Source organism: Gadus chalcogrammus, chromosome 15, assembly GCF_026213295.1.
Source record: "Gadus chalcogrammus isolate NIFS_2021 chromosome 15, NIFS_Gcha_1.0, whole genome shotgun sequence".
NCBI lineage: Eukaryota > Metazoa > Chordata > Actinopteri > Gadiformes > Gadidae > Gadus > Gadus chalcogrammus.
This window is the reverse complement of record NC_079426.1, coordinates 16,435,521-16,454,683: the sequence shown is the minus strand read 5'-3', so window position 1 is coordinate 16,454,683 and position 19,163 is coordinate 16,435,521. Positions and strand designations below refer to the sequence as shown.

General features: G+C 42.9%; 1 protein-coding gene across 1 annotated transcript in view; it reads left to right on the top strand.

The window, feature by feature from the left end:
• LOC130405032 (opioid growth factor receptor-like protein 1) overlaps positions 1-6,984 on the top strand; it is a 10,658-nt gene extending 3,674 nt beyond the window's left edge. Inside the window, exons 6-8 of the mRNA XM_056609987.1 lie at positions 33-178; positions 625-1,076; positions 6,848-6,984. Of these exons, the coding sequence (XP_056465962.1) occupies positions 33-178; positions 625-1,076; positions 6,848-6,984 (735 nt within the window). The remainder of the gene's footprint in view (positions 1-32; positions 179-624; positions 1,077-6,847) is intronic.
• Positions 6,985-19,163: the final 12,179 nt, after the last annotated feature.

Genomic DNA, 19,163 nt, shown 5'->3' with positions numbered 1-19,163 from the left:
CTCTTCCTGACACTCCCGACACCCCCCTCCAGGAATTCCAAACTACTCGAGAAGCCAAGCGGCGTTTCTTAGCGGCCTACGCGCTGATGCTGGAATTCTACGGCGTGCGGTTACTGGATAAGAGCGGCAGCGTTGCCCGCGGTCCCAACTGGCAGGACCGTTTCCAGCACCTCAACGAGTAAGGAGCCTGACACGCATGAGGGCACTCACATGCACGCTCACGCACGTGCACGGACACAAGCACACACACACAAGCGTACGCAGACCCACGAGCCCATTCACTCCCTCACTATGAATATCTAAAGAATATGGGTGCAATCATGTGTGTGTGAGAGGGTGTGTCACTCTATGTGGAGTAATGTGCTATCTCTGCACTGTGTGGGCCTTTTAAGCAGTCTCAAGTGCTTTCAAAAAGGGCTTTATATATAGCGCCGATTTGTATCATTTCGAAGATGGTGATCATTTGTGTGGTTTGTCACTGCATCGGTGCCCTTGAGCAAGGTCTATTTTTTCGAACCATTCGCAACAATCTCCCCTTATTCTCTGGTGGGCTGGCCTGCTCCGGAGGCTCCTGCATTGACCTCCGTGTGCCTACCCCTCCTCGCTCCTCTCCCCGCTCTGCAGGTCGCAGCACAACTATCTCCGCATCACGCGCATCCTCAAGTCCCTGGGCGAGCTGGGCTACGAGGCCCTCAAGGGCCCGCTGGTGCGGCTGATGCTGGAGGAGTCGCTGCTCCACGCCACCCTGCCCAACATGCAGCACAGCGCGCTGGAATACTACGTCTACACCATCCGCCGGCCGGCCACGCGCCGACAGCTCCTCCGCTTCGCCCGGCAGCACTACCGGCCCGCCCACGCCTTCCTGTGGGGGCCGCAGCCCAAGAGGCGCGGGGGGGCAGCAGGGGGCGGAGGGGGAGGGGGTGGAGACGACGACGACGACGATGACGGAGGCGCCGGGAACAGCGGGATTCGGGCGCCCGCCCCGACGCCGGAGCACCGCAGAGGGGCCGGGGACGCGGGCGCCGACTGTATGCCGCCGTTTTCCCGCCCTCCCAGCCTGCTGGCCGGCCTCGAGGGTGTGGGGGAGGAGGGGAAGGGCTGGGACCACGGTGGTGGTGGTGGAGGTGGTGGTGGTGGTGGTCCGGCTGGAATGGAGTCAGGGCGTCGGTGTGTTGAAACGAGGGGCTGGGGGGAGGGGGCTGAGGCGTGACACTCTCCCCACCCCCATGCCACTAGTCTTGTTTCCGCATTGAAAGGTGTGTGTGTGTTTGTGTGTTGGTAGTGGGAGTGAAGAGAGAGATATGGAGAGAGATAGAGATATTATGAGAGGGATAGAGAGAGAAAGGAGTGAGAGAGATAGAAAGAGAGAGAGAAAGAGTTAGAGAATGATCATCTGAGCCAAACAACAATTATCTTTGCCCCAGTAAATGTCCTCTTCACCCAAAAAAATACCTTTTTAGTGGTGCTCTTGATCTTGATAGATCCAGAAGTATAGTCTCTCTCGGAGAGAGAATACCATCCCACTTGGAACGGGGAGACAAATTGCCTTCTTTTTTCGTCCTTTATATTTATTTAGGGGCGGAGGCGGAGGTATCATTCAGGTCCAGATCGGAGGCAGAACCTCTGAAATGAATGCCAAGAAACTTGTTGGTGGTTCACTGCACCGGGGAAACCACAAGCTGTTTAGAGAAATGCGGTGGGTGGGGGAGTAGGAAGGCTAAACAATATCCTTAAATGCAGGCACTAACATTTGTTTAATTATGTGAAGGATGCAATAGACAATAGACGCGTCGTTTATCTTATTTTCAACTTTTCGGTTTGGTTTATCAAAGCAATATCTGTGAAAGATAGTGAATACCGTTTGACTTAAAGTCTGTATGTTGTGTAGCGAGGCCTAGATGCTGGTAGCAGACACAATCCCCTGGTGATCTCCACGGTATCCTCTCAGCGCGGCTGTGTTTTTCAGCTGTAGGGTCAAGAGGAGCTTGGTACTTGCTCAGCGGTGCGTGTGGTATCAGGTGAACGCGGTCCTTTCATGTGAACTGCACACCAAGCAGTTTGCTCAGTGTGCATGGTACTGTATTAACTGTGTCGCACCTTTTGACAATCTCTTTGTCTTCCTGCTCAAAGCGCTGTGTCCGATCTTTCTCCTATTTTTGCAGGCCTTCGTACCTAGGATTCAAACTCTCCCGCATAGAGATATCGCTGGTTTCATAGGCAATGTGTGGAAAATATTATCTTTATGTTTTTCAAAATGTTTATTAATTATTTTCTTTGTCAGAGCACAGAGCATTTGTCCTTAAAAAAGTGAAGATTAAGGTAATTTGAAAGGGAAAAGTAATATCAGTGATGTAATTAATGTCTTAACCCTTTGTGGCCAATATCCTAACATGTGATGCCATTCTCAACAGTGCCACGAATTTAAATAAGGTTTATCTTTCTGGGACCTGTAAGCATAAACAAACATGTATCCGTTTTCTCAATTGGCCGTTCTATTAAAGTGTAATTTCAGCGGAAATTGAACCCAGGGTATTTTTCGGCATGAAGACACATAAAATAAGCCAAACCTCGGCAGTAGCATGACTAGGGTCCCTACACATAATACAAAGCATCAACAAATTAGTTAGAGTACCGGGAGTTTATTCAAAAAGACTGTGTTCAAGATCTGTGCCTTACCGGTAGGGCCATGTGTCCAAGAAGTCGATTACCGGCTACTGTAAATAATATAATAGAGGCGCAAAAATGTTTAACAGCCAAGTATCAAGAGGGTTAATTTTTTGGCTAATCTATTATATTATTTACGGTAGCAGGTGTTCGACTTGTGTGGACCTCCTGGAAACACGGCCCTACAGGTAAGGCACAGACCTGGAAACAGCCTTTTGTGTAGGGACCCTAGTCATGCTACTGCAGAGGTTTGGTGCTATTTTGAGCAATATTAGTGGTTAAAAATGTTCGATTTGGAAGCATTCACACTGCCGCTAGCCAATAACATGGAAGGCATTTGGGCTGTAACATTGATCCTGGCATTTGGGGCAAGCTCTATAATCGATTATCAACGAAAAAAAGCTTATCTTATGATTCTTCATGCCGAAAAAGACCCTTGGTTAAATTTCCACCCGGAATTACACTTTAAGAAGTGGCTCATTAATCATTAATCTATCCATGCATAACCTAAACTTATTTTTTTGGCTTTGATTGTACAAACATGCATGTATGCACACCACTGGGGTTGTATGTATGCATATACATACACACATTACCATATATATCCTAGTATATACACACATACACAAACACAATATATATGATGTGTTTTTTAGAATCCAACAACAAAAGACCAGGGCAGGACGTTCCATGTAATCCTGGTAACAGTAGCCTTCGGTTAACATTTTTCCTACCAGGACGTGTGGATGGCTTGGTTTTTACTGTACATTTGTATCATAAAATGCACAGCCAGAACTGTTTCAGCTGTATTGCAGCCTTACAACTCAGTAGTTTGGGCTGCGTTCCTAGCTAGTGACAAAAGTGTGCTTTAAAGAATTTGTGTGTGTGATTTTTTTTTACTTGCTAATTTTTTTTTTTCCTGGTTCAAATTGCTGTACTTGAAATTGAAAATACAAGCCATGCAAGGTGCAAGACACAAGGGTTGTCCATGCTGTTGAAAAGGGAGATTTTGACCCTCAGTCTCCTTGAATGGGCACTGTCTCTAACATAATTGTAAAGCGATCTTTTCAGGTATATGATGTGCAACATGAGCTCTGTTGTATGATGTATTGTTGTAATATAGTGATTGTGGGTATGGGTTAGAGTATGTATCTGAAGTGCCTCTTTTGTATTTTTTAACCGTTTATTTGTATGCGGAATAAGATAAACAATAACAACAACAACAACACGTATGTGTGTGTGTGTGTGTGTGTGTGTGTGTGTGTGTGTGTGTGTGTGTGTGTGTGTGTGTGTGTGTGTGTGTGTGTGTGTGTGTGTGTGTGTGTGTGTGTGTGTGTGTGTGTGTGTGTGTGGGTGTTTGTCCAGATGAACGACGTATATATTTACAAATTTGATTGGCCAATTAGAGCATACTAATTGGGCAACAAAATGTGAACTCAATGCAATCCGTTTTTTAACTGGAATATGTATTGGAATTTGTATTATTTTTAAAGATTGTTTAGATAAAGAGCATTATGCACATGTCTATTGGATACCTGCATATTGTAAATTCCACTGTTTGGCTGGTCATTTACACTTGTTCTCAGATTCTGGCAACAATAGTTTGGTGAAGCCAAATTGTGAAATGTGTTGGCCAAAACACTAATATTAAATTTCTGTCAAATATATAGTAGTATGCTAAATTAGGATTATTCATAATAAATAAATGAAACAAAACCGGGTGCAAAACAACATTTAACAATGAGAACACAATTTCAATATTATGCAACTGTAACTAAAGTAAATAAATAAAAAACAAGGTTTGTCAGACCACACTTTTGTCTCGATCAGTGAGGATATGTTCTTCGATGTGAATACATGCTGGATAGTGTGTGTGTGTGTGTGTGTGTGTGTGTGTGTGTGTGTGTGTGTGTGTGTGTGTGTGTGTGTGTGTGTGGCGGGGGTGCTGTCATTGTGTATCAAAATAAAAGTATTATCCCTGCTTTTATGAAGAGCTTAGCTGAAGGGATTGGGGGGGGGGGGGGGGTGGGGGGAGAGATGAGGAGAATGTGGAAGATGGCGGGGGGGGGGGGCGCAGATTATTCCTGGCACGTTTTCTTCACAACACTTAGCATTTGCCAGCACTACATTTTCTTTTCCCTGACACACACACACACAAACACACACCCAAACACACAAAAGTGCAGTGAATATATTTGTTATTTTGGACGTTTTGTAGAATTATGGTTGGTATGTAAGTGCAACAAAATACCTTACATTTTGCATGTACACACACACACACACACACACACACACACGCACACACACACACACACACACACAGACACACACACACACACACACACACACACACACACACACACACACACACACACACACACACACACACACACACACACACACACACACACACAAAGAGGAAACCAAGGGCTGATGGTTTTCATAGCTGCCAGCTGGCTTAGTGAAGGGTATTTACACCTGCAACAACTCAAGTCTTTGGTCTGTTTACAAAGGTATGATGTTGTAAAATTAAACTCAATAGAAAACCACAACAAACCATTGTACACTATCTCTGATTTATGACAGTTTCATTAAACATTATGTATTTCTTGTGACTCCATCTGCCTCTCCCTTCTCTCTCTCTTTCTCACACACACACACACACACACACACACACACACACACACACACACACACACACACACACACACACACACACACACACACACACACACACACACACACACACACACGCAAACGCACACACACACTGTAATGGACCAAACGCTTAATTTCCACAGAAAGGAAATAAATATAAAAACTGGTAGGGAGAAATCAATAACAAAGACAATGCCGAGGTCAAAATAACGTGAAGATGAATGAATGAGGCACATGACCTCTGATAACAGAAACATCAGGGAGTCTATCAACCAATGGTTAAACTAAGTGGCACAGGAGGGGAGGTACATAAATCTAGTTATACAAAAGTTCTAATTACTTGTGTTATATTTGTCTTAAATGTATTTATTCTATTCACGGAAACTATCAAAGACACAGTTCTTTAACATAAAAAGTAATTCCATTTCCCCTCAGAGTAAAAGAAAATGTATTCTACCAATCAGTCCAATCAAACATACCTGAATCTAAACACAAACGGGTTACTGAGTTTGTTAATTTTTTATGTGTTCATGTATTTATGTGTCAATGTATGCATGCATGTTCAGATTAAGAAGAGGAAAAAACACGTTTTGCTTGAACACCAAACCTTCACAGACAACTTTAAGCACCAACCCATAATCAGTTGGATGGAGGATTGAAGAGTAAGCAGTGAGTGTTTATTGAGTGGCCAAACTAACTTCACAACATAGTATTTTATTGCGGAATGGTTTTTTTGCCAGCTCCCTTGGAAGGCTTTGCAATATAGAGGATAGAAAAATGAGCGATGATGAAACATTTGCTGGAGACTGTGTTCGCCTTGGTAGGAAACGATTTGGCTTTGGCTTTTATCGTGGCCGTTATTGTAAATTAATTTTAGCAAACACAAATTCTAATAGTATCAAGAAAATGGAATAAAGATCTTTGCTGTTTTGGCAAGCACATTTTCCCATCAGCCTTTCTTATCCAGTCCTGTGTTCGCCTTCACAATGCTGTCTTTTCATCCAGGCACTGGAAGACGTGACACTGAAAAGAGCTGATGTTTTTGCACACAAGTCTAAAATATCTATAAGTCCGAACTTTGATATAAGAGCAGTGGAGATAGCGAGAATTATAACTGGTTTTCCTTGAATAACTATCCATTGTAAATCGACGCAGGCCATAGATGCAGCGTCCACACAAAGTGGTTGATGCAACCCATTCTCTTAAAAAGTCCCTTTCAAGTCTTCCAGTTGAAACTATGTGAAAACCATAGTTACTGGAGAGATCCTGTTTTCATTTCCATCCACAAACGTTCATTGTGTTCAACTGTGCCTTTTTCTGGTACAGGAATGATGTTTTTCCAAATAAAATACACTAGTATTCGGTCAACAATTTTCCCCCACTATATGCTCCGCTCACAGGACGGAAATACGACATTTTAATTTGTTTACATTCATTCATATGTGTATCAGTGATGATATTCTGCAAAAGTATGTTGCTATCTGTGCAGGCAGTGCCTCTGTTTACCTCTCGTGTCTCCCTGCAGTGTATTCTGCCGACAGGGTTGACGCTGACCATGGACTCTTAAAGGCCAACATGCCCCAGAGCAGCCTGAAACACAGCCAAGAGGTTAAGACTCACCAGAAACCTCCCGTTCTCAATGTGGACCAGCCACACAGGTGAACTAGTCTTCGACGTGGAGCAGCTCTGAATGTGGTTTAATTAAATCGTCCTTATCGCGAACTCATCAACATGGTTAACAAAACTGCATATGAAATGGCTTAGGAAACCTTTAACATTGTTGATGAGGTGAACCAGATCGTAATTGACAGCTGAACTCAGCAGGACGTGATACATACCTGCCCCTGTGGAAGGGAACACTGAAATCAGTTTGATGAAATGACAGTATATTCAATCATATGTTTTTATCTTCAACTCCCTTTAATGACCGTTCCCTTTGGAAGGAAGGAGGTCAATAAATAGAGGTTCAGAGGACAGGGGCAGGACATGTGCTGCCGTTGTGGTTCTGATGGAGGTCTCGCTGGGGCTGGTGGACGTACTCTGGAAGCTCATGAACTGCCTGATGATTAGTAGCAGTACCTGAATGCAACATGAATAATGACATTAGTGTCTTAGACGGTATAACGTAGTATGGTTTCATCCAGTTGCTGACATGTACCAAAAGATCCAAGTCTACTGACGTAGCAGACCTAAGGCCTTGCTTCCAGTAGTGGAGCTCTAACCCTGAGGCTCTACCATATCCCAGGGTTATCCTCTGCATACAAACTGTGTTGCCAGGTTGGGGTTTCAAGTGAGTGGCAATGATTGCATTCTGAAGGAAAATAACTGCTTTTCAGTTTCTGCTATTTAGACCGTGTACATTGTGAAGGCTGTAAAGGACACAGACACACACACACAAGTTGAGAAATCCACATCTTTTCTGATGATCACAATTTTTTTTCGGAACGCAGGATATGTTGTAAGTATCGGTTGGTCACCACGCCTTGAATAAAGCATACATTGACTGTGTCAGATAGTGACACACAGACTTTGGTTTCTCAATGAATGACCATCTTACTATCGACAAATCGAAAGGGCCTGGATAAGTACTGATTTAAAACAATGCTGATTTGGCTGCACAATAAAAATAAAACATTAAGAAAAATTAACAAGATTGTATGATAAATTATTTTTGGTGAGAGCTTTGGAGTTTATTTTACCCTTTATTGAATCATTTTGGTGTGCACTCCGTTATAACATTTTCTTTATTTAAGTCGGCATCTTTACATATTGGAGTAGTCCACGGGCAAACAGTTGACAACTGGATTTACGATGGAATATTCTGTTATTAACACAATAAGAGTAGCCCTCACATAGTACAGATGGCCAAATTAATGGTTGAGGGGGTAAGGGTCATACTGGATCAACTTTGGCCGAGGACCAAATATAGCCTCAGATTGCGTCATGTTTATTATGCAGCTTTTATCAACAGAGTCTGAGGAAAGGGGAAGTGAGTCTGGAGGGCAAGTGTCCTGATGGTGAGGGGTCTTCTGCTTTGTGTGTGTATGTGTGTGTGTGTGTGTGTGTGTGTGTGTGTGTGTGTGTGTGTGTGTGTGTGTGTGTGTGTGTGTGTGTGTGTGTGTGTGTGTGTGTGTGTGTGTGTGTGTGCGTGCGTGCGTGTGTGTGCGTGCTTGTGTGTGTGTGTGTCTTTCCCATCTGGGTTATCTGTCGACAGTTAACTGCACTCTACATGTAGAGCACATTTTAATATGAAGAGCTATACCTTTGAATGATGAATGTCCTTTTATATTTTCATTGGATGAGTCATGTACCATAACCAAGGTCATCCATCACATACAACTTGATGCACACCAGATGTTGTCATACAAACATTTTAAATAGGGATTACTGTGAATTCGGTTTGGGGGGAGGTAGACTTTGGACCAACAGCTGAATTATTCCACTGGGAGTTTGCATATATGTGCTTTGTTACTTGATTCACACTGACGGAATGAGAGGGGATACCACAATGTGTACTGAGCCAAACGGTTTTGTGTGTGCGTGTGCGTGTGTGTGTGTGTATGTGTATGTATATGTATATGTATATGTATATGTATATGTATATGTATATGTATATGTATATGTATGTATGTATGTGTGAGTGTGAGTGTGAGTGTGTGTGTGTGTGTGTGTGTGTGGGTGTGCGTGTGTGTGTGTGTGCGTGTGTGTGTGTGCGTGTGTGTGTGTGTGTGTGTGTGTGTGTGTGTGTGTGTGTGTGTGTGTGTTTGAGGGAGGCTATATGTGCAATTGAGGAGATCTTTAACCTTACTTATTTATTTGCTGGAAACTGAAAGAGACAGAATAAAGAGACACCCTCCAAGTATCCCATATATTCACCTCACTTCATCTGCTATGGAAATGTGTAGGCCTGTGTGTGTGCATGGCCACACAATAAGATAAAGGTCAGGCACACTTGATGCGCATGCATGCATAAACCTTTGGCTCATCAGTAACATTCTGGATTGTGAATCAGAGGATACACTGCCCTTATGTAGCTGTGTTCATATCAAAATGTATTTGTTTATGCATATGTGACCGCACATGAATCAGTCTGATTCAAATTCAAACATCATATGGAAAATATTACCCGGGTTGGATTTGCATCAAGACTAACGATTGTTGTATGTAGAATATATATGGATCATAAATATGTAAAAAATTTAAAAGGCGAGTTTTGGAAGTGTGAGTTTACAAACTGGGAAACTGTAGTATCATTTTGCTTTATTTTTTGCATGCACCATTGTGTACGGTTTCTGTCAACACATATCCTCACAAAGGCCAACGCACACTGTGTGTGGTGTGTGTGTGCGTGTGCGTTTGCGTGTGTATGTGTGTGTGTGTGTGTGTGTGTGTGTGTGTGCGTGTGTGTTTGCATGCCTGTACCGAGCACTAGTTTTGGCAGTTGATAGGTTTCACCAGACCACAGCTTGGGCTGTGCTCCGTGTGATCCCTCTCTCTGGTTCTCAGCAGGCAGGGGTTGGGTATTTCCAGGCGTATTTCACTCCGATAGACAATAAGCCTAACCACAACTAAACATTTTTTAGAATACTAATTTAAATCTTGTACTCTAAAATGTTCTGTTTAAAGTCAAATTGAACTTATTGTTTTCACCATGTTTTCATGACACGGCCATATGAAATTGATAACCATGGAATCGTTGTTTAATTTGTAACATCAGATACACATTTTGGGTGGGTGTTTTTTTGTCTAATGGGGTTTCCTTGTATTGGGAAATGGCAGTGGAAGTCAGGTAATTGGCCAAATACATATTTAATTTGGTTTGAAGGCACACTGCCAAAGATGGCTGCCCTGTGGAAAGAGGGAAGCACCAGAAAAACAACTAGGAACGGTTTAAGATAAAGATAAAGGTTAAGGGCTATTACTTTGACCTTATTTTCTTATTTAACGATTACTGTACTGCTAAAGCTTAATTCTGGATATTTGGTAGCGTAGTTACTATGTGTGTACTTTTTGCCCCTCTAATTAATTGAAAATTGACTCGGTACAGCGATAGTGTTAAACTGTGTACATTATGCATGGCCACTGACACTGAAGTTACATAGGGCTGGCCCTTTCTCAATAAACAAGAAGGGCCATGTGTTCCTCTCAGCCGAAACGAATCTCCTCAATTAGTTTCTGCCTGAGTTTCGGCCATGTGGTCGATACTAAAAAGGAGGAAATACAACTTCTTCTTTCTGATATCTGACTTGATATTGGTCTCGACTTGATCAGGAAACAACAGTTTATTAGACGACAGAGAGGGGGCGCCAAAGATTCAAGATTAGAAATGCAAATGATATATGGTAAACGTTTACTTTTAAACATTCTGTTTAAATACATTGAAGGTCAAATCAGAGGTTGTAGTACAGAAAGATCTAGAAAGGCTCCAATGTTGAATAGTGTAGCCATCTTGATCAAAGAATACTGATAAAGAAGGTGAATCAAATATGAGACATGGGTGAAGTTCATTGCTGATGTTTATTTATTGTTGCATCTTGTTGTATACATTGGTAAAACATTCGTAATGTTTTTTTACTTTACCATCACCATCGGCATTAAGTTGTTAGAGGAATTCATACAACATAAAGCAATCCTTAAATCACACATTTACAGTCATCTTAAAACAAAAAAAATATTGTCTGTTGAGCCATAGCAATCGTACAAATAAAATCAGGTCAATGGCTTACAGAATTGTATTTATGTGTAAATACAATCTTACTTGCTCATTTTTAATCAAATAATCTTCATATGGCCAATAATGAACATATTAATTCCTGATTCAGGTCAAAGGGTAATAGTAGGCCTAGGCTTCATATCACCAACATCATTAATAGCCTCTCACATATCCTCATGCTATAAATTGAGTATACATGACATCTAGTGGTTAAAAGGAGAATTGCCCACTAGAGATACCATGAGCAGCAGCTGTGGTTTATCCAAATGTAGGATCTGTCAGTTCATCACAAGACATTTTGAATGTGAATAATAATAGCTGGCTGAAACGTTCAGGAATTTGTCCTCCTAGTCACTGTGCTTTAAATAGCGACATCCTACTCACATCCTTGTCTCTGACGTACATCTGGGTGGGATGTCAAGGAATGGCTGCTATAGGCAGACAGGCTGTCTCTATCAAACACACACACACGCACACACACTCATGCACACGCATACACACACACACACACACACACACACACACACACACACACACACACACACACACACACACACACACACACACACACACACACACACACACACACACACACACACACACACACACACACACACACACACACAAATGTGATGACCGTTCAACAACTTCCGAAACCAGAGGTTGTGAAAATCCATATCCTCTCAGCATAATGTAGCATGAGGAGAACATTATTACCTCCATACTGCAACAAACAATTACATTGATTTTATTCCCGACCTCCAAGAAGTCCCATGAGGTTATGGTAAAGTATCACAGGAACACACACAATAATTTGGTCATATCACACATTCCTTGCTGATCCAGAGAGACAGCTGGGGTAAAAATGTTTTTATGAAATGTAACTTGATTATCCATAGTGTTTTTATGCATTGATGTTTCTGTGTGTGTGTGTGTATGTGTATGTGTATGTGTATGTGTATGTGTATGTGTATGTGTGTGTGTGTGTGTGTGTGTGTGTGTGTGTGTGTCATGTGGGCTACATTCACTGTGTGTGTGTGTGTGTGTGTGTGTGTGTGTGTGTGTGTGTGTGTGTGGATTGTTGTATCCAAAAGTGTGTGTATGCATATTTTTTAAACCCTCCCCCCCAGCCCACTGGGACATCCAAGACATAGGTCGCTAGGTCGATCAGGCTAGCCAATGGGAGACCAGCCACTCCCAATTTCCTGTTCATACAGAACATTGAAAGCGGTGATATCACAATGAATGCCTGGATCCATTATGATTGAATAATGGATGAAACCTTACCTAAATCAAGCCTGAATTGTTTTACACCCTTGATTTAAAGCCAACTCCATACAATAGAATAATTAATTTGACATTACATACTTCAATGTCTTCTCGTAAAGAGTATTTAATTCAGAAGGTGAAAACAGCATGTATAAAAGCTCTTTCTTTTATTGGAGTCAGAGGACGCTTGGTCTTAAATTCTTGATGTCAACATGGGCCCATTCCAAATGTTCCATTAACTTTGAAATGGGTCAAACCATTCCTAGAACACACTTCATACATCATACAACACCATTATCTTGATTGTAATTATTCTTTGCGGTATTAAGTGTCCTGGGTTCTATGTAGCCTCCACTGAAGTTTGACTGGGCTTAGCATTGTGTATTATCACACTACACACTACACAGAATATACAGTATATTAGAATAATACCATGATAAAACTTTAACAGCAAGTCAATACGTGAGTGAACTGAACTAAACAAAAGCTAAACACTTGTGCCTTAGACGGTGTGTGTCCAGTAATACTAACACATTTAAAAAGTCCACCCCCACCACCACCGGTTACCCAGATCTAGCCATGTTGTTCCGAGCCGGGCAGCGCAAACAGTCCCACTCCCGGCCACATGAGGGCAGACGCCGAAAGTGTAGGATGTTTACACTACCCGGAACTCGGATATCCGTGGGCATACCTTGGGGCGCACACATGGGTGTCTGGCATGGGTGATATGAGGGAACGGGAAATTGGCAGTCTTCTTAACGGATCTACTTGGATGATATGCAATTACAAATTTGCTATTGTCGCACGTTTGTGCCGACAACAAGAATATACCTGTGCCCCTCTTCGGGACCCTGCTCTGGGAAGCAGATATTAACCTAAATTCATTATACCCCCTGGTCAGCGACAGGAAAATCCCACTATAGTCCCACTGCATGCGTTTCCCTGTTGAACCCTAAAACTGACTGCTTTGGATATGCTGTGTGTGTGTGTGCCTAGTGTCTCTGGGACGGCTGTGTGTATACAGAGGGTGTGGTGGTTGATATTATAAGAATGGCTTGGTCCTTCCTTCCCTATACTTCCTTCCTTCCTGGCCTGTGCTCTAGTGTCTGTGTACTACACCTATTTGGCTCAAGGGTCGCCCTCCACCCCTCCCCAGCAGTGGCGTGGTGAAAAGACCTCCATGACTCGGGAGAGCTGACGGAGATGCTCCAGCTATCTCCTGCTCCCCTTCCTCAGTGTGCCTGTCTCTTTAAAATGAAATTGAGATTTAAAAAAGAAAGGGCAGTACCTTTTTTTTTTTTCAATTCGCGCCATTCCAGGTTGGTCTCATGTTATGAGGTCGCTACCCTCTACAGGTCTTTTCCATCCGTCCTTACTTTTGAATCCCTCTGATCTCTTCATCTGTTCCCCTTTTATCTTCTCCTATTTGTTGCTTCACCCACCTCCCTATAAGTGGCAGAACATCACTGCATTCCCAAACCACAAAAAAACGTACAAATCCGGGTTCTCTTTGACAGAGAATTTATGAGTTTTGCTTATTTGAAGATTCTTGGCGGTTTAAATATTTATTTTCTTACTTTTAACCCTTATTATGGATATAATTAGGTTTTATTGCATCAACTAATTCTCCATATCCACCAACTAACATCTAAAGAACTAGCAACAATAAATTACATTGAATGTTAATCACTGCAAAAATGTACAACTCTTGTCGTTTTTATGTTATGTTTATCTTGGCTCCTCTCCCTCTTCCTCCCAGTAGTGTGCCTCCTGGGTTACTCCCTGTGTCTCTCTCTGTGCTAAAGTCTCACTTTCCACTGGGAATTGTATCAGCTGAATAAAGACATTAACCACACAGAACTATAACAAGTTTGATCACCAACCTACACTGCACTTCTCCATTCAAGCCTCTTTAACTTCTCTAAGTTATCTCTCTTCAAATCTCTTCTCTTCTCATTTGGTAATGAGGCATGTCCATAGTGAAACGCGTCTGTCCGTGTTGTAAATAAGTAATGTTAGCAAAACAACTGAAATGAATTTAAGGTTGTTGCACATCATTCAAAGAACTAAGCAAATGGCTTCAGAGCTCTTCTTCAAAGCGTTGTTTAATCACAAGCCAGCCGTCCGACCAAGAGTGACCAGTGGCCGAGGCCACGGGCGCTCAAGGTGAAAATTACTAGTCTGAGCTGCGGGAAGCCTGTTTTAAAGGGCAGACGTTAAGAGCAGAAGAGTATCGCTGCACAGTCCTTTTTTTTTTGCAATTGAAAAGAACGGATTCAGATTCAATCTAAAATACACAAACTTTATGGGTGTAATTGACTTGATTACCGTGTGACTACATGTGTGGCTGTAGCTTGTGCTAGCTAGCGTTGGAGGCTCTAATCATGGGACTATAGCAGTTGGCTGCTGCAAACATCCGACTGAAAGCTCCAGGACAAAGCACTAGCTTCCAGTCAAGGATGTTTACAGTAGCCCCGACTGCCAAAAGACCTGAGCTGTGAAGGCAGAGAACCAGAGAGGGATCAAACATCGGATAATGTACTGATAAAGTTAAAAGGTAAGGCTGGATAGCCATGCAGACAAGCATACGCACGCATTCACACACAAACAAGCACACACAGATCATTTTGAATACAGAGATGTAACGTTTAAAGGCGTGCAATGTGAATAATAAAGGAATAACAGTATATAGTTAAAATTGCAATACATTTCTCAATGTATATTTCCCACAATCTAAGGCTTAGCATTGAGTCAACCCAGGTAACATTTAGCACCCGTTAGCTTAAGCTGCCATAGAGATGTAGGATAAGCATCAAGAATTTATGTTTTGCGCCATTGGGTATTTCTTTAATTTAATCTCAGGATATGGCAAATAAATATTTTTACAATCTGTTACTCAACTGTGATCATTTAACCTGAGCAAAACAGTCTCAAACAGTGGTCCTTAAGTGTAGAACAATCTCAATGACTAAATTATTTGATAATGAGTATTATATTCAGGATAATACCGAAGCATTATATACAGCAAAGTGGTTTTCCCAGGTCCTTAATGGTCACGCAGCATTGAGCAGCAAGAGACATGTAGACTCTTCCAGGCTTTGTTATGCAGTAAGCATCAGCAAGGGACATTCTCACACACACACACACACACACACACACACACACACACACACACACACACACACACACACACACACACACACACACACACACACACACACACACACACACACACACACACACACACACACACACACACACCATGTAAACACGACTGTGTTTAGCAACTCCACACACTCCCACAGCAGATGGCCTTACACATACACGTGCCCGCACAAACACGTACCATGTAAACACAACTGTTTTCTGCTTAGCGATGCTCCATACACTCCCACAACCAAACGTATTATAGCCACACACACAAACATGCAGGCGCTAACGTACAAGGACACACACACCATCTAATTACTATTTCACGCACTAATCCATCGTGGAGGACTCCCACGGTGGCCTTTCTGACCCCCGAGCGACCAACCAAATGTTCACTTCCTGTTTTTGGCTCTCTTCATTTCTCCCCGTTTCTTTTCCTTCTCTTCCCACCCAACCAATTGCACTCTACTACCCCCCACCCCCCCATCCCACACACACACACACACACACACACACACACACACACACACACACACACACACACACACACACACACACACACACACACTTATCACAAAGTCCTGATCTCTGTTTGAAGATGCAAACTCTACCTTGAACAACACACTCCGATTAGTCCTGCTGTTCTGTAAGCAGACTGACTGTGTGTGGACAGTAGAAGACTTCTTTGTTACCACTACGATTCTGTTATTCAACGTGCTATATGGGAATTCTATGGCTGCTTACTTCCTTTAGACTGGCGTGGCTTTGGGAATCATCTTTGGAATAACATTGGATGTTTGCTTTTACATGTTTGCAATTTTAGAAGTAGGATGTTTGTACATGGGGTGTGTGTGTTTTGTTTGTGTGTGTGTTTGTGCATATTGTAGAGAGATAAAGTCAGGAATGCTAGCACTCTTTCCCCGCCTTTTCCTGTAAAATGGAAGTACCAGTGTTAGGAGTAGGACAAAGTCATCCGCCTTCTTGTACTTCACCTTACCTTCACAGGCCGCTGACATTCACCTGCACACAAAAGCTGGGTATCGCTATCTGGAAGTGTTGTGTATACAAAAATGAAAACAAGTCAGTTCACTGCTCACAGCCCTGAGAGTCCGATTAGCACTCAGGCTTACAGTCAGACACCCAAACCTGTAATTGTTTATCACAGGCCCCCGAGAAAGCATGACTAAAAGCGTTTCTTTTAATAAGAAATTAAGTTATTAAGAGCAGCTTGAAAACATAACACACATTTTAGGTGAAAGGCTAGTGCTGGGCTTGTTCATGTTAGTTCTTTGCTCATAAAACTGGCTTATAAACTATATGTACATTATCTTCAGCCTCCTACATCTCACACTTTGGAGAACACTGGAGACAGTCAGAGGTCGGACATTGCGCTGCTCTAGAGACGCATACAATCGACGTGTTCATGACAAGAAGGATATTATTTAGTGCACATTGACAGTCTGGATGGATGTAATTGTTCCGAAAGCGTGGGAACATGTTTCCACGAGACTATCCTCCTCCCTCCGCCGATAAAGAGATGTAAACCTAATAATACCATGGGAGGCAGGCAGATGTCGCTCTTAGTTTCTAAATATTAAAACCTATATATATATATATATATATATATATATATATATATTTAGACGTGACTTAAATGTGAAGAGTAACTAAACTGTTTTTAAGGTTTACTGCAATATTATGGTTAAAGATATGGAATAACCCATATTTTTAACCACTTTAGTCAGGGCCTTTTTAGATACTGCTTTTTTTAATATAAGTAAAAGAGACACTGAACAGTGTTCACTTGCAAAGCTGACATTTAGTTTTGCATTATGGTTTGAGGTACTGGCATCAGGTCAAATGTATTGTTCCCCGTACAGAATTACCCTGACAGTGAAATGCTCAGTTGCCAACTCCTTAGGGTTCAATTATAGACACTAGGTTCCATTGACACCTTGTTAACCTCTTGTCGTATATTGTCTGGCGCTTTACCCTAGACTGCCCATGGTAAACACCACTCACGGGCGGCTAGACAACGCAGAGCTTGGCTAATGCTTCAGGAATGCCTGAGCTTCCCTACATGCTGTTTTAGCTGTAATTGAATTCCTGTGTGTGTGTGTGTGTGTGTGTGTGTGTGTGTGTGTGTGTGTGTGTGTGTGTGTGTGTGTGTGTGTGTGCGTGGATGTGTGTGCGAAATACACAATGTACAGTCCATTGTCTCCTTTAGCTTTCGGTATCAACAATCTCTCGGCGTAGCTTTGTTGTATTTTAAGATGAATAAGATGCTTGATTGTATACGTGTGTGCACGTGTTCTAGTCTGCCGAGTTGTGAGATGGATAAAGTCCTGTAACTCTCCCCTATCAACCTCTATCTCTGTCTCACTCTGTCTCTCTCTCTCTCTCTCTCTCTCTCTAGCTCTCACTTGCTCTCCCTCATTCCTTCTCCCAGGTCACTGGGGGAACAAAGCAAACTTTATCAGAACATTGCAGGCCTGCATTCTCCAGATTCTTAGCTCTTGGCAACCAGCTTGTACACGGAACGCGAGAGAGGGAGAGAGAGGGACGAGAGGGAGAGAAGGGGAGGGAGAGAGCTCGGCTGGGAGGGTGTCGAGACAATGAAAGGTGGGGGACTAAGAAAGTTGGGAAGGCAGTAGCTTCCAGTCCATCCTAATTGCTTCAACACATGCACTTACACTGTAATTCAGTAGATTTTACAGCGGTGAGCCATGAATGCAGGCTTACCCTGTCCAAAATAAAAAATACACAGACCCATGGTCAGGGAGGGATACAACACTGCTGACAGGAAGCCCCTATAGAAGTGGCTCTCCGCACATAACCCAGGACCTGATTTCACCCCATTATAAAGGCAGAAAATGTCCCTGCCCAGAACGGCCTCACCAGCTGCTACACAACATACCATGGATACAGAGTAATCTTCTCAATAGAGCCTGTCGTTTATAAGTCCATAGTTTAAACTATAGCTAGACACAACTCTAGTTTAGAGACATGACTCAATAAAGCAATCTCGATCATAACACAGACGATTCATGTCATTCTAATCAATGTGAACGGCAGCAAGGAGGACTCTATAGGACCTCAGAATGAACTCTTTCCCCTCTTCTGCTGGCTGCACTTCCAGTACACGAGCAGCAGCATCCCAGTCAAATGGGCCATTACTTTCCTTGAGATCCAAGGCCTATAATAAACACATTAGCTGCAGCCGGAAGAGAGGGTCAGAGGAACTGTTCGGGATGGGAGGGGGGGTGGAAGGAAGGGTAAGGCAAGGGTGGGCGGGGGACAAGGGGGAGGGTCATGTGACATTAGTTAGCAACCCTTCTTTGGACCCGTTTCCAATCCAGGGTTTTCTCACAAAGCGGTGTGGATGAAAGACTGAAACACACCGTGGAGCGCCGGCCTAGGGCGGGGAAGAAACGGAAAACACGGCGCTCTCCTCTGATAAAGGAATAGCAGAACCAAACACACACACACACACACACACACACACGCACACACACACACACACACACACAGACACACACCCACACACACACTCACACACAACCAGTAGAACATTGAGCCTTGTTTGGATGAAGGGCTTCACTCATCAAAGCATTCCTCTGAAAATCATAGCTGAGCCCCAGTTCTTGCACCTTACCCCCCGGCACACACACATGAACTCCCTCACTCCTGTTCCCCTCTATTGGCTGCA